The 13,979-nt window shown below is 37.3% G+C and overlaps 1 protein-coding gene across 2 annotated transcripts in view; it reads left to right on the plus strand.

Moving 5' to 3' along the window:
• Nucleotides 1–13,979, plus strand: part of TPK1 (thiamin pyrophosphokinase 1) — a 389,586-nt gene that overhangs the window by 212,032 nt on the left and 163,575 nt on the right. For both annotated transcript variants that reach the window (XM_050784905.1, XM_050784906.1), the window contains one exon: nt 12,254–12,349. In XM_050784905.1, coding sequence (XP_050640862.1) covers nt 12,254–12,349 — 96 coding nt within the window. The remainder of the gene's footprint in view (nt 1–12,253; nt 12,350–13,979) is intronic.

Here is a 13,979-nt window from a genome sequence, read left to right on the forward strand (position 1 = left end):
AGTTTAAGGAAAATTTACATGTGGAAGAAAATTTCTTTTTGTATAACCAGTTTGTTCCTAAATTCTGTCTTTTCCACTATGTATATATGTGTGTGCACATACACGTGTGTATTTATATAAAATTTGCAATTTTGGTCCCTATTTTACCTAATGTACAGTTATTTCTGGCTAATTTTCAATTATGTCTTAGGACCTTTTAGGTAATACCAAGGATAAAATACTTGCTAAGGTATTAATTCTCTGTGTTTTATGGTAAAATTATATATGTCATTATAAACTCTTATCTTGTGCTGAAATGGCCGAAGAAGGTAGAACACTATTTTAATGACAATACTTAATTAGCACAAATTCATTACCCAACCTGATAATGAGTCTGCTAATACCAGGGCAACATATCATGTCTTTAGGGACCACGGCTTTCCCAATCTGGAGATCTATACGCTTTTCAATGTTTACCTTCCTTTGGCCTTCCAATGTACATAGTCTTTAAATTTTTGCATGTTAAAAATTCCTAGATACTGACCTGGGCATGACAGGCAAGAACTTAAATATTTAATCCACCTAGTATTCATTTTCATGTCTAAATGCAGATAAAACCTTGAAATGGGCTGGGTGCGGTGGTTCACACCTATTAATTCCAGCACTTTGGGAGGCCAAGGTGGGCGGATCATGAGGTCAAGAGATCGAAACCATCCTGGCCAAAATGGTGAAACCCCGTCTCTACTAAAAATACAAAAATTAGCTGGGCATGGTGGCACATGCCTGTAGTCCCAGCTACTCAGCAAGCGAGGCAGGAGAATTGCTGGAACCCGGGAGGTGGAGGTTGCAGTGAGCCAAGATCATGCCATTGCACTCTAGCCTGGGTGAGAGAGCCAGACTCCGTCTCAAACTCAATCAATCAATCAATCATTGAAATGAAAAAAGAAGTCATTTGTTAGGTGTCTTCTATTTCAGCCATACCACATAAATGAATATTTTCTTCATCTGTGGAAAGGCTGGTGGTAAGAACTGCTTATATTGCAAGCAATGAAAACAAATAGCTTTAACCACACAAAATAAAACAAATATTTATTCATATAACCAAAAAGGATACAGGAGGATTCAGCTTCAGTGAGGCTTCATGGGCTACCAGAACAGCCCCCAGGTACTGGTTTCTTGTTTAACTCTTTGACCCGCACTACCAGCTTCATTCTCAGGTGCCGCATTGTGGATCTCTGGCTCTAGGCTGTCCTCTTGTGTTGTAGACTGGCTGCCATCTCAACATGTCTTTCTACTGAAGAGGAGAAGTCTCTTGCAGGGTTGATGCACACACCCCAGCAATTCTTGCTCTCTCTTTGGCCCAAATTGTGGCGTGTACTCATCTCCAAACAATTTGCAGTGGATAAGGGGATAAATTATGTTGATCATCTTTACCAGTCCTGATACCTCCACAACTGAGTATCTAATTGTATACCTGAGAGAGGGTAAATAAATATTCAAAGAAAACTCAGGTGCTAGTATCTAATAAAGAGAAGGAATGCATGCTGGGGATGTAGTATCTTTTTTTTTTACTATATAGGAGTCCCCTTTTTCCACAGGGGATATGTTCCAAGATCCCTAGTGGGTACCTGGAACCACAGATAGTACTGAACTCTGTATACACTGTTTTCCTATGCATACATACCTTTGATAAAGTTTAATTTGTAAATGAGTAAGAGATCAGCAGTAATAACTAGTAATACAATATAACATTGATAAGAATAGACTGAAAGAAAAGTTATGTAAATGTGATCATTCTCTCTCAGAATATCTGATTGTATTATCCTCACCTATTTTTGGACAGCTGTTGATTGTGGGTAACAGAAACCCCGGAACTCAAAACCATGGAAAAGGGGGGACTACTGTACTTGTTCTGGTGAAGTGTTCATCCTAAGAACTTAAAGAAAATGGAAGAAATACAAAGGACACTATCTTCATATTACCATGACAATCTGTTGCAAGCTTCCATTTTAGCTGGGACTACATGTTTTGTCTGTATGTTTTTCGCATTGATGTCAGAAAGGCTTGCAGTTAGGTGTATGTGTGAGGTGAGGGAGGGAACTGATCAATTCCAGTCGTCCCACTTTAATGCACAGAGGAATGAAAAATGCCAATCAAATAATACAACAGGTATTCACATGTCACCTATTTGAGTTTAGCCTCAAAATATTTTATTAGCATTTATCTATTATAAGAATGTTAAACTGAACAGCTTGTTTAATTATTTTTAATTGGGAAATGTCCTCTATTGATTAATTTAGGCTACCAAGAGATTGAGGTGCCAGTCCGACTGTAAAGCATAGACTATATCTGATACGGTTTGACTGTGCTCCCACCCAAAATCTCATCTTGAATTGTAATCCCCGTAATCCTTATAATCTGCATGTGTCAATGGAGAAACCAGGTAGAGGTAACTGAATCCTGGGGGTGGTTTCCTTCATGATGTTCTCATAATAGTGAGTTCTCATGAGATCTGATGGTTTAGTAAGTGTGCGCCAGTTCCTCCTGCATTTGTTTTCCTTCCTGCCACCCTGTGAAGAAGGTGCCTTGCTTCCCCTTTGCCTTCTGCCATGATTGTAAGTTTCCTGAGGCCTCCCCAGCCATGCTGAACTGTGAGTCAATTATGCCTCTTTCCTTTATAGATTATCCAGGCTCAGGCAGTTCTTTATAGCAGTGTGAAAGTGGACTAATATATTTGCAGCTTTATAATTTTAGGAAATAACAAAATGTTCATTTTGTCATTATCAGTAGTATTTTCTCACCACGGTACAATATGTAGAACGTGTACTGTTATTCAAACATATGGCATGAGACATCTGCATTATAGCAAATACTCATTCATTCATTTATTGAGTAAATATTTACTGAGTGCTTACTGTGTGCTGTTTGAGGTACTCAGGATAAAACAGAAAACAAAACTGAGGATTAGCCCTGCCTCCTGGTATAAAGAGACAATAAATAATATGTGCTATGTTAGAAAGTGTTATTTCTTTTGGAGAAAACAGAAAATTCTTAGTAGGGTAAGGGCAGTCGGGACAGCCCAGATCAGGCTTGCTAGGGTCGAGCAGAGAGAAGTGCACGAAGTCACAGTTTTAAGTAGGGTAGTCAGGGTGTGCTTCATTAAGAAGGTGAAATTTTAACAAAGATTAGATGAAGGAAAGAAGTTATGAAAACCTTTTATACCCATGTCTTATTTAAGTTCAACAGCTACTTTTTGATATGAATTGTATCCTCTCTACATTTCACATAAGAATCATAAGAGGCTGGGGCAATATAAAATTATGGAGAGTTAGAAAGTTTCTGGTTTGTGCCTTTTGTAAACAATCAAATTGTAGAAAATGACGATTCTTTGTGTGTGGTTGATAAATACATGTAAGTGAAATCTTCAGTTTATGTCAAGGATATATGGCATATTTAAGTGTGCTCCTGGCAGTTTGAGGGTTCCGAATTTCTGTTTTGACTTTGTATTTGCACAGCAAGCACATACAGCATGTACATAGCAACATACACTTAATGTACTTTTTCTTGTGCTCTGGTGGTGGTGGTCAGAGAGAGTAGGAGTGGAGAAGCCCCAGCCACCTCTTGCCATTGTTCTTTCTTTGAGAGATGATTCTATTTAGTCAGCAACTAATGTGCTCTTCCTATACCTTTCTTTCCTCATTATTTTTGCCTTTGTTTTCATTTATATATTTTTTCATTTACTTATTAGCTCATTGATTTAACAGATGTTAGATAACTAATATTTGTCTTGAGTGATTGTCATCATTGAAGTCATATTTTACATTTATTTAATATCTTTATGTCTCATAGCATATAGATTTGCATATATGCTCTGTTGTATGTGTATATATAAAATTTTATGTGAATGATCTAGTGTAGAACCTTCAGGAAATATTTATAATTATTATTGCCATTTTTCTAAGTAAGTTATTACTTCTCATGAGTTCCAGTCTCATACCATAGGTTTCACAGCATGATTTATCTATTTTCTGAATCTTCATTACTTGCAGGATGCCATGTAAGAAAACAGTGTTTCTTTCCCTGCTTCTGTATATGATTATTTCTCATATACATGTAGCAGCTTTGAGAATAATGTCTTTGTTGGTGAAACTAGAACCAATGGTATTTGAATTGTTTAAAAACTGCAGGAAAATCATTGTAAGTTCTTTGTCATTTTGACGTAAATCATCTTAAAGAATTATTTTCTTATTGCAAAAATCACACTCTAATATTTGAAAACATTTATAATACTTAATGCTTCATGGCATGTTCTTAATAAAATATCTTGCTTTTTCAGACTGTTATTTTTTGATATATGTTCATTTAGTTTGGTTTTGGTTGAGAATATGCCTTGTCTTGTACTGATATTCAGACGCCCGGCACTGGAGAGACTGCTAATGTTTTGGTAAAGGGCTCTGTTCCCACCTGTCCTAGTCAGTGTTGGGCTGAGATGTGGACGCAGCTGGGGAACACATGCTTGTCTTCTCTGTGAGTGTCTACTGAAGCTGAGAGGGCTAGTTTATACGTTACTGGGTGTAAATCTGGATCCTAAATATCTCAGGATCAATGGAATGGAGATAAGAAAATGAAACAGAGTTTTCTAACTTAAAAGAAATGTATGACCTTTTCTGTATGATCTTAAGAAGGTACAACTAAGATCAGTTACAAGACAATAAAGGGAGATATACTTGATACAATAATATTATGAAATTTTAATAGAATTATTGAGATATGCAGTGGGCTAGTTAGAAATTTCCTGTCACTGTAAATGTGTACCAATTTAGTGTGAGGGATAAAGAAGGGACTCAGTTTGATCATAAACCAAATGTTTAATGTATGCTTACTGTGTATTATTCATTGTTCTAGATACTGGGGATAGCAAAGTGAATCAACACTGGCCCCACTCCTTAGTAATAAGCACTAAATGACTTTAAAAATAGTATGAAATTTTATTAGTCCATTCTCATGCTGATATGAAGAAATACCTGAGACTGGGATAAAGGAAAGAGGTTTAATTGACTCACAGTTCCACATTGCTGGGGAGGACTCAGAAAACTTACAGTCATGGCAGAAGGCCAAGGAGAAGCAAACACCTTCTAAACAGGGTGGTATGATAGAGTGAGTGCAAGCAGGGGAAATGTGCGACACTTATAAAACCATCAGATCTTATGAGACTCACTCACTGTCACAAGAACAGCATGGGGGAGACTGCCACCATGATTCAATTACTTCCCACCAGGACCTTCCCACGACTTGTGGGGATTATGGGGATTACAATTCAAGATGTGGTTTGGGTGGTGACACAACCGAACCATAACATGCTGGCCCCGGCCCCTCCCATATCTCATGTCCTCACATTTCAAAACACAATCACTCCTTCCCAAGAGTCCCCCCAAAGTCTTAACTCATTCCAGCATGAGCTCAAAAGTCCAAGTCCAAATCTGAGATAAGGCAAATCCCTTCTGCTTATGAACCTGTAAAATCAAAAGCAAGTTAGTTACTTCCTAGGTACAATGGAGGTACAGGCATTGAGTAAATACACACATTCCAAATAGGAGAAATTGGCCAAAAAAAGGGGGGCTACAGGTCCGATGCAAGTCCAAAATCCAATAAGGCAGTCATTAAACTTTAAAATTCCAAAATGATCTCCTTTGACTCCATGTCTCATGTCCAGGTCATGCTGATGCAAGAGGTGGGCTCTCACGGCCTTGGGCAGCTCCACCCCTGTGGCTTTGCAGGGTACAGACTAGCCTCACTCTTTCCTGCTTTCATGAGCTGGCATTGAGTGCCTGCAGCTTTTCCAGGTGGAAGTACAAGATGTTGCTGGATCTACCATTCTGGGATCTAGAGAATGGTGGCCCTCCTCTCATGGCTCCACTAGGCAGTGCCTCAGTCAGGACTCTGTGTGTGGGCTCTAACTCCACATTTCCCCTCTGCATTGCCCCAGCAGAGGTTCTCCATGAGGGCTCTGCCCCTGTAGCAAACTTCTGCCTGGACATTCAGGCATTTGTGTACATCTTCTGAAATCTTGGTTAGAGGTTCCCAAACCTCAGTTCTTGACTTCTGTGCATTTTCAGGCCTAACACCATGTGTAAGCTGCCAAGACTTGGGGCTTGGACCCTCTGAGGCAATGGCCCAAGCTTAATCATTTCACCTTTTAGCCACAGCTGGGACTGAAGCAGCTAGGATACAGGGCACCATGTCCCGAGGCTGCACAGAGCAGGGGGACCCTGGGCCCAGCACATGAAACCATTTTTTTCCTCCTAGGCCACTGGGCCTGTGTTGGGAGGGGCTGCTGTGAAGATCTCTGACATTCTCTGGAGATATTTTCCCCATTGTCTTTGGATTAACATTGCATTCTTCATTACTTATGCAAATTTCTGCAGCCGACTTGAATTTGTCCCCCAGATAATGGGTTTATATTTTCTATCGCATCATCAGGCTGTGACTTTTCCAAATTTTTATGCTCTGCTTACCCTTGAATGCTTTGATGCTTAGAAATTTCTTCTGTCAGATATCCTAAGTCATCTCTCTCAAGTTCAAAGTTCCACATGTTTCTGTGGCAGGGGCAAAATGCCACCAGTCTCTTTGCTAAAGTATAGCAAGAGTCACCTTTGCTCCAGTTCCCAAGAAGTTCCTCATTTCCATCTGAGACCCCCTCAGCCTGGACTACATTGTCCATATCACTATCAGTATTTTGGTCAAAGCCATTCAACAAGTCTCTAGGAAGTTCTAAACTTTCCCACATCTTCCTGTCTTCTTAACCCTCGAAGTCTCTAGGAAGTTCTAAACTTTCACACACTTGCCTGTCCTCTCAGTCCCCCAAATGGTTCCAACCTCTGCCTGTTTCCCAGTTCCAAAGTTGCTTCTACATTTTCAGGCATATTTACAGCAGCACCCTTCTCCTGGTACTTACTGCATTAGTCTGTTCTCATGCTGCTATGAAGAAATACCGAAGACTGGGTAATTTATAAAGGAAAGAGCTTTAATTGACTCACAGTTTTGTTTTGCTGGGGAGGCCTTGGGAAACTTACAGTCATAGCAGATGGCAAAGGATAAGCAGGAACCTTCTTCATAGGGAGGCAAAATGGAGTAAGTGCAAGCAGAGGAAATGTCAGATGCTTATAAAATCATCACATCTCATGAGACTCAGTATCGTGAGAACAGAATAGAGGAAACTGCTCCCATGATTCAAGAACTTCCCACCTGGTACCTCCCACAATCCATTGGGATTATGGGAAGTACAATTCAAGATTAGGACACAGCCAAACCATATCAGAAATGTTTAAGGTATGTACAAGTATAAAAAATAATAAACCAAATACTTTTGTAACCACAACCTGACTTAATAAACGCTCCCTATACAGTTCAAGACTTGTGTGACCCTTTCTCATGGTTAATTTTATTCTCTTATATTTCTTAATACTTTAACAAAAGCAACACTAAATCCTATGTAAAGGTAATAAGCATGTTTTTACATTGTGTATATATATGCAGTTGTACTGCCTGTGTGATTCTATACCTCATGAATGTATCATTTATTCTTCTGTGATTTTTTGTTCATTCGTTTTTTGTCATAGAATAACCCATTGTTTAAATATGCCACAAGTTTTTTTGTTAATGTAAGGTATGACAAATGTATATCAGTGATTTTTATTTGGGCTTATCTGATTTCTAGTGAAAATCAACATCCTTTCATGTGTATTGGCTTTTTCTGTCTTGCTAGTCTTTAACTTGCCTATTAAAATATTTTGTGTATTTGCTTTCATGGCTCACTGCAGCCTCGAGCTCTTGGGCTCAAGCAATTCTCCCACCTCAGCCACCCAAGGTGTGCACCACCATGTTCGGCTAATTTTTTTGTAGTGATGGGCTTTTGCTATGTTACCGAGGCTTGTCTCAATTTTCTGCACTCAAGCAGTCCTACAGGTCTATTGGCTTTTTCATGTGTATTGGTGATATGGTTTGACTGTGTCCCCACCAAAATCTCATTTTGAATTCTCACGTGTTGTGGGAGGGACCTGGTGGGTGGTAATTAAAACATGGGGCCAGGTCTTTCCTGTGCTGTTCACGTGATAATGAATAAGTCTCATGAAATCTGATGGTTTTAAAAAGGGGAGTTTTTTCCTGAACAAGCTCTCTTTGCCTGCTGCCATCTACTTAGGATATGGCTTGGTCCTCCTTTCCTTCTGCCATGATTATGAGGCCTCCCCAGCCACGTGGAACTGTAAGTCCCATTAAACCTATTTCATTTGTAAATTGCCCAGTCTTTATGTCTTTATAAAGGGTGTGTCTTTATCAGCAGCATGAAAATGGACTAATACAATTGGCTTTTTCAGGTTTGCTATTCTTTAACTTGCCTAGTGAAATATTTTGCCCATTTTTCCATCCAGTTATTCTTTATAGATTTTTATAAATTCTTTATGTATGCTGGATAGTAACCTTTTGTTTTTAGTTATGGTCATGGAAAATACCTTCTTTCATTTTGAAGCTTTCTTTTTTTACTTTATGCATATTGTTTATTGATGACAAAAAGGACTTAATTAAAAGTAGCTGAATTTATCAGTTCATTCTCTTCAGATTTATGTTTATTTTTGTACCTTGTTTAAAATATTACCTACTGCAATCATTTTCTTTTCTGTTTTTTTTTTGTAAATGTTTTGAGACTTTGCTAGTACATTTCAAATATGCATCTGTGTATATTTCTGTCTTCCCATTTCTGTTCAGCTATCTATTTACCAACCATATATTGAACAATTTTCTTTGTGCCAGTCACTGTTCTAGTTCCTAGAAGACAGCTGTGAATCACACAAGCAAATATCTATGCTTCTGTGGTGCTAATATTCTACAGTTTCATTCTTCCAATACCCTGTTATGTTAATTACTTTGTATGTCAGAATAACTGGAAAGGCAAGTTCAACTACTGTGTGCTTTTGCAAGATTGCCTTTGCTTTTTTTTTTTTTTTTTTTTTTTGGTCCCTTATTCTTTCATGTAAATCATAATCGTTTGTTTGAGTTCCACGAAAAATATCATCCACTCAATAGATGACTTTTCTTATCTTTCTATTCCTGTGAGTCTTTGATGCTCTTTCCATGTATATGTGAAAAATTATATTTTAAGACTAATTAGCCAGGAGTGGTGGCTCACACCTATAATCCCAGCATTTTGGGGGACCAAGACCATAGGATCGTTTGAGCCCAGGAATTTGAGACCAGCCTGGGTAACATGGCAAAACCCTATCACTACAAAAAAATTAGCTGAGCATGGTGGTGCATGCCTGTAGTCCCGGCTATTTGGGAGGCTGAGGTGGAAGGATTGCTTGAGTCCGGAAGGTCAAGGCTGCAGTGAGCCGTGATTGTACCACTACACTCCATCCTATAGGACAGAAAGAGACCCTGTCTCAAAAACAAAAAACCAAAAACGCAAAAGTATAATCTGAAAAGTGGAGCCACTTGTTGGTTCATAACATGATACATCGTATCGTAAAAACAACATATTTTATGTAATTGAGAAAAAAAAATCAAAGATAGAAGTAGTTGAAACAAAAATTCCCACTCACTGGCATCATAAGTCTAGGTTTTGTGCATTTCTGTTAGGAAACTAACATTACAAACTACTTATTAGAAAGTCATATACTTTCTTACTTCGCTAAATTTCATGCCTTTAATATCTTCTCAGTCCTTGGATAGTGAGTATGAGGGTTGTCTTTTTTTTTAAGAAAATATCATATCAGTGGAATTTTTCACAGCACCTCAGTGCTTCTGACGCTAGGAAATTGGGCTTTATTCTGTATAAAATAATCATAAATATTAATGTATAGTAGGTGAGTATTGCTTGATACCTTAGAGTATTTCTACATTATTCCTTGTTTGCAGGATCTTGGTAGTGTCTCATCTTTATCTTTGTTTCTCCTCTCTTACATCTTAATGTTACCCTAAGAACCAGAAAACAGCAAAAACGTCCTTAGCTGGCCACAGGCCTGTTACTGCACTTTGGTTAAGATTTTGTTCTGCAGGTCTCCTTTCTAACTGTTGGATGCTGCCCTGTTATTAGAGCTATTTCCACTTCTAGTGAGTTCGTTCTCAGTCTGTGATGAGATTAGAACCATTTCAACTTGTGAATGGCTGCTTTTTTAGCAGTTAAAAACCTTCAACAAGTTTATAGAAATTCTTGGGTTAGATTCAGTCTGATTTTTTCAGTGCTAATAATCTCTCTTCATGTCCTGAGCCAAGCATTTCTATGTGTTTATTGTAAGTGATGAGGTAAAGTAAGATATTCCCGCCTTGCTCATATGTTTCAAGTAGCTTTTCTTGTATAGTATCCTTCTTGTGAAACTAACTCTAGAGATGTTATATGACATTTTTCAATCAGCTATCTCAGAACTTGTTTTACTTTGTGAGAGTAAATAAATAGGATTTCTACTCATGGCTTTGCTGCTAATTACTACCTAGCTGTCCAGTTGTCAGCAAATCAGTTTTTATCTCTTGTTTTTATTTTCTTAATCTACAAAATGTTACAGTGGTAGACAGATTACTTCTTGGGTTTTGTTTAACTGTCATTTTCCCCATGGCTTTCTATGTGGATTCTGTGAAGGCAGATAATGATCTATTAATCATCCATTATGTTGTTTCTATTTGCCATTTAAATTTTATTTCGTTTTTGGTGAGTATGTCTATTGTCAGCATTTAAAAGAGGAAGACAACTTTCATTGTCATTTATGGTATATTTAGCAATAAGACACTGTACGATTGTACCCCCTAGCCAGTGTACATTTTTATAAATGTATTTGTAAAAATCCATTTTCTTCCTCAAGAATATTATTTAAACGTTTATTGAACATTTACTATGCAACAAACCAGTGCCTGGCACTGGAAACAATAATGAATGAACCTGCCCTTAAGGAACTTTCAGCATAATGATTTTTGGTTTGGTGGCAGCCTGTTCTGTTCAACCATGCTAATATCCTGTATGCCCTGCCATATGCTTCTATCTTCTTTTTTAGGAGTGTTAACCTGAGAAGGGTCACTTCTTTATGTCCTTGCTTGGTGATTATAGTAAATTTCAATGTTCTTTTAGGGTCAAGAAAGTATATGTCGATGATCTTGTAAAGATGACATATACATCTTTTAGAGCATAATATATTTCTGAATGATGAGAAATTAATTTTTTCATTGGTCACTATATTGTAGGACAGTCATAAATGAATGAAGCACAGGTTGAGCTTGACACATTTAAAGAGACCTTGAAGTAAAAGAAGAACCTTTAAATCTACCGAGAATGGTTCTTAGAATAATTTAAGAGGCAGTATGGGTGTTTTGTATCCTTGAAAACTCTTTGAATGGCAACTTTATATACTAGATTATATTTAACTTTCCCTTACTCAGCTGTTTGTCAGAGTCCAAGAATTGTTTTATTCCTGAATTAAGAAGTCTGAAGTCCCATCGTGCTCACTTTTATGTACCTTTGCCTCTGTATGACATTGGAGGAAAAGGTGTCATTTCAAAAATATGGTTTCTTTAGCCATCCAAGTTCACTAGTGCCAACAAACTGGCACTTTTGTGGCTTCATACTTATAAATATATTTCAGTGTTTTTCACTGGGTAAGTTATCTTGTAGAGAAGGCAAAGAACTTATAAATTCATTTCATAATGTCCAAAAGATAATCCAGGGGACATATTTTCACAGGCATAACTCCTTGTTTTGTGCCTCACAAGGGAGAAAGAGGCTTTTATCAAATAATATTGTAGGACAGCTGTCTTGATTTTACTTAAAATACGAAGTTTTATTATTACTTCAATATTCATATTAGTTTTTTCATTCATGTAAACTTGTCATTTCTGCTTAAAGAACTTCAAAGTTTCATCAAAATAGTTTCATTTTAATTTCAGGTAGCTGAGAATATAATTTATTACACATGTATCAAAGTCCTTATGTTAATCGTGAATGTCATCACATCAGTATTTTTTAAAGACCCGTTAATGTAGTATAATCTCTACTTTCTTAAGTAAAACGATTGTCATAATCAGTCCATTATTGTAACACTCTAATACCATTCCTGAAACGTCGTATGATGTGAAATAAAAAAGATAATGATAATGATTCTAATGATATGAGAATTGTAAAGGCATAATAGGATATGTCTATTGATACCTTATCTTTACTTTTGTAGCTCTTGATCTTGTTCATAAGGGTGAAATTACTACTTATTCTTACCTTTTCTTTTACTTTAATACATAGGGGTGTGAGCTTATTTCAACTCCTGATCAAGACCACACTGACTTTACTAAGTGCCTTAAAGTGCTCCAAAAGAAGATAGAAGAAAAAGACTTAAAGGTAAGATATACATGTATTTGATGGTTATTCCAAAGGATGTGGAAAAAAACTGTTTTTTTTTTCACTCAGCTGAAATGGATATTTACTTTTGTGCTGTGTTTTTTTTTTTTTTTTTTTTTTTTTTAATTGCTGTCAGGTTCCCCCCCCCCGTATAGCAGATAAATCTGCACTTAGCTGTCAAAACATTAACGTGTGCACTTAAACCAGGGGACACAAATGTAAACATCTTACAGTGGCATGGTAATAAAATGGTTGAACTGGACCGTGTGCCAAGTAATCAAAACTGGGGACTCATTCTTGCCTGAAAGTGACTAGCTACTATTCGTCTCTAGTTGGTTGTTGCCATGAAGAGCTCTATGTATTTTTGCACTATGTCTATTTGCATATTATACAGGCAAAACAAATATGACCTTGATGTGGCCCCTGAGCTATCATTGCAAATTTTTATTTAAATGAATATTTTTTAAGCCAGAGAAGAGTCTACTGCTTTGCATTTTCTTGCATTTGTGCTCTTTAAAGTTTTCAGTACTGATTTTCACCTAGCATCCAAATGTTTAATTGCATTAATTAGTACACAAGTTTATACTTCATTTTTTGATACCTGTTGAAATGGTATGCAAAGTATTTTAAGACTGTGTTTAATGAAGAGCTTCAAAATTAAACCTGAAGCATCGAATGGCAATTGACCTTTTTTCCCCCGCACTAGCAAGGGCAATAAGTTTTAAGCTGAGATGAATGATCAGTTGTGTAATTTTAAACCAAGAAAAGTAGGAAAACACGCTTGTATATTACAATGATTTTGATAGTACAAGTAACAGAAAATACATGTCAACCTGCGTCAATACCAAGTGATATAGGGCAGTCTTGAGACAGAGCTCAATCAGAATTCACGCTCTTTTTCTTTTATTTATCTCGGCTCCGCTTTGTAGGTTTTGTCTTCACACTGGCTTCCCTGATTGTCTCCAACTGCCACCTGCAGTAACATTTTACCCTTCACATGTAGGGGGATTAAGGCATAGAGCTGGGGGGATACATCACTTCCCACCATCATCGGACTTAACCCTTAAGATCTCTCCTTTAAACCACTCTTGCTTTTGGCAAAGGAGAACGAGAGAATCCTGATTGTCTTGGGCTGGAGCCAGGTGTGGGATCAATCCACGTGGCTTATCTATTCAAACTACATGGCTAATACATATTTGGCAGGATGGGATAGATATCAGAGCAGCAGCTCTAACCAAAATTTACTCTCTAGCAAAAGTTTGTTAAAGATACACTCTAACATATATTTACTAAGTTGCAGTAAGTAGTACATTCTTTTCTCCCTTTGAAGTAAAACCTTGTTAACTATCACAATTGGCAAGCAGCTTGATCTGCGAACTCAACAAAAATAATTGAGTGAACATTTCTCATCTCTGTTGTAGCTTTGCTGAACTATATCAAATGTATTGTGCTATTTCCAGCAGTAAACTGATATAATTAAACATTTGTTTAATGAAAGCAGAAAACAACCGATTGAGAGTTATCTATTTCATCCAGATATCACTGATTTGGTGTTTCTTAGGGAAAAAAATGTAAATATTCACAGCTGTCTTTTGTTTTTCCCAGCACCTCCACTGACATGATTAAAAGC

This window comes from Macaca thibetana, chromosome 3, assembly GCF_024542745.1.
Source record: "Macaca thibetana thibetana isolate TM-01 chromosome 3, ASM2454274v1, whole genome shotgun sequence".
NCBI classification, from domain to species: domain Eukaryota; kingdom Metazoa; phylum Chordata; class Mammalia; order Primates; family Cercopithecidae; genus Macaca; species Macaca thibetana.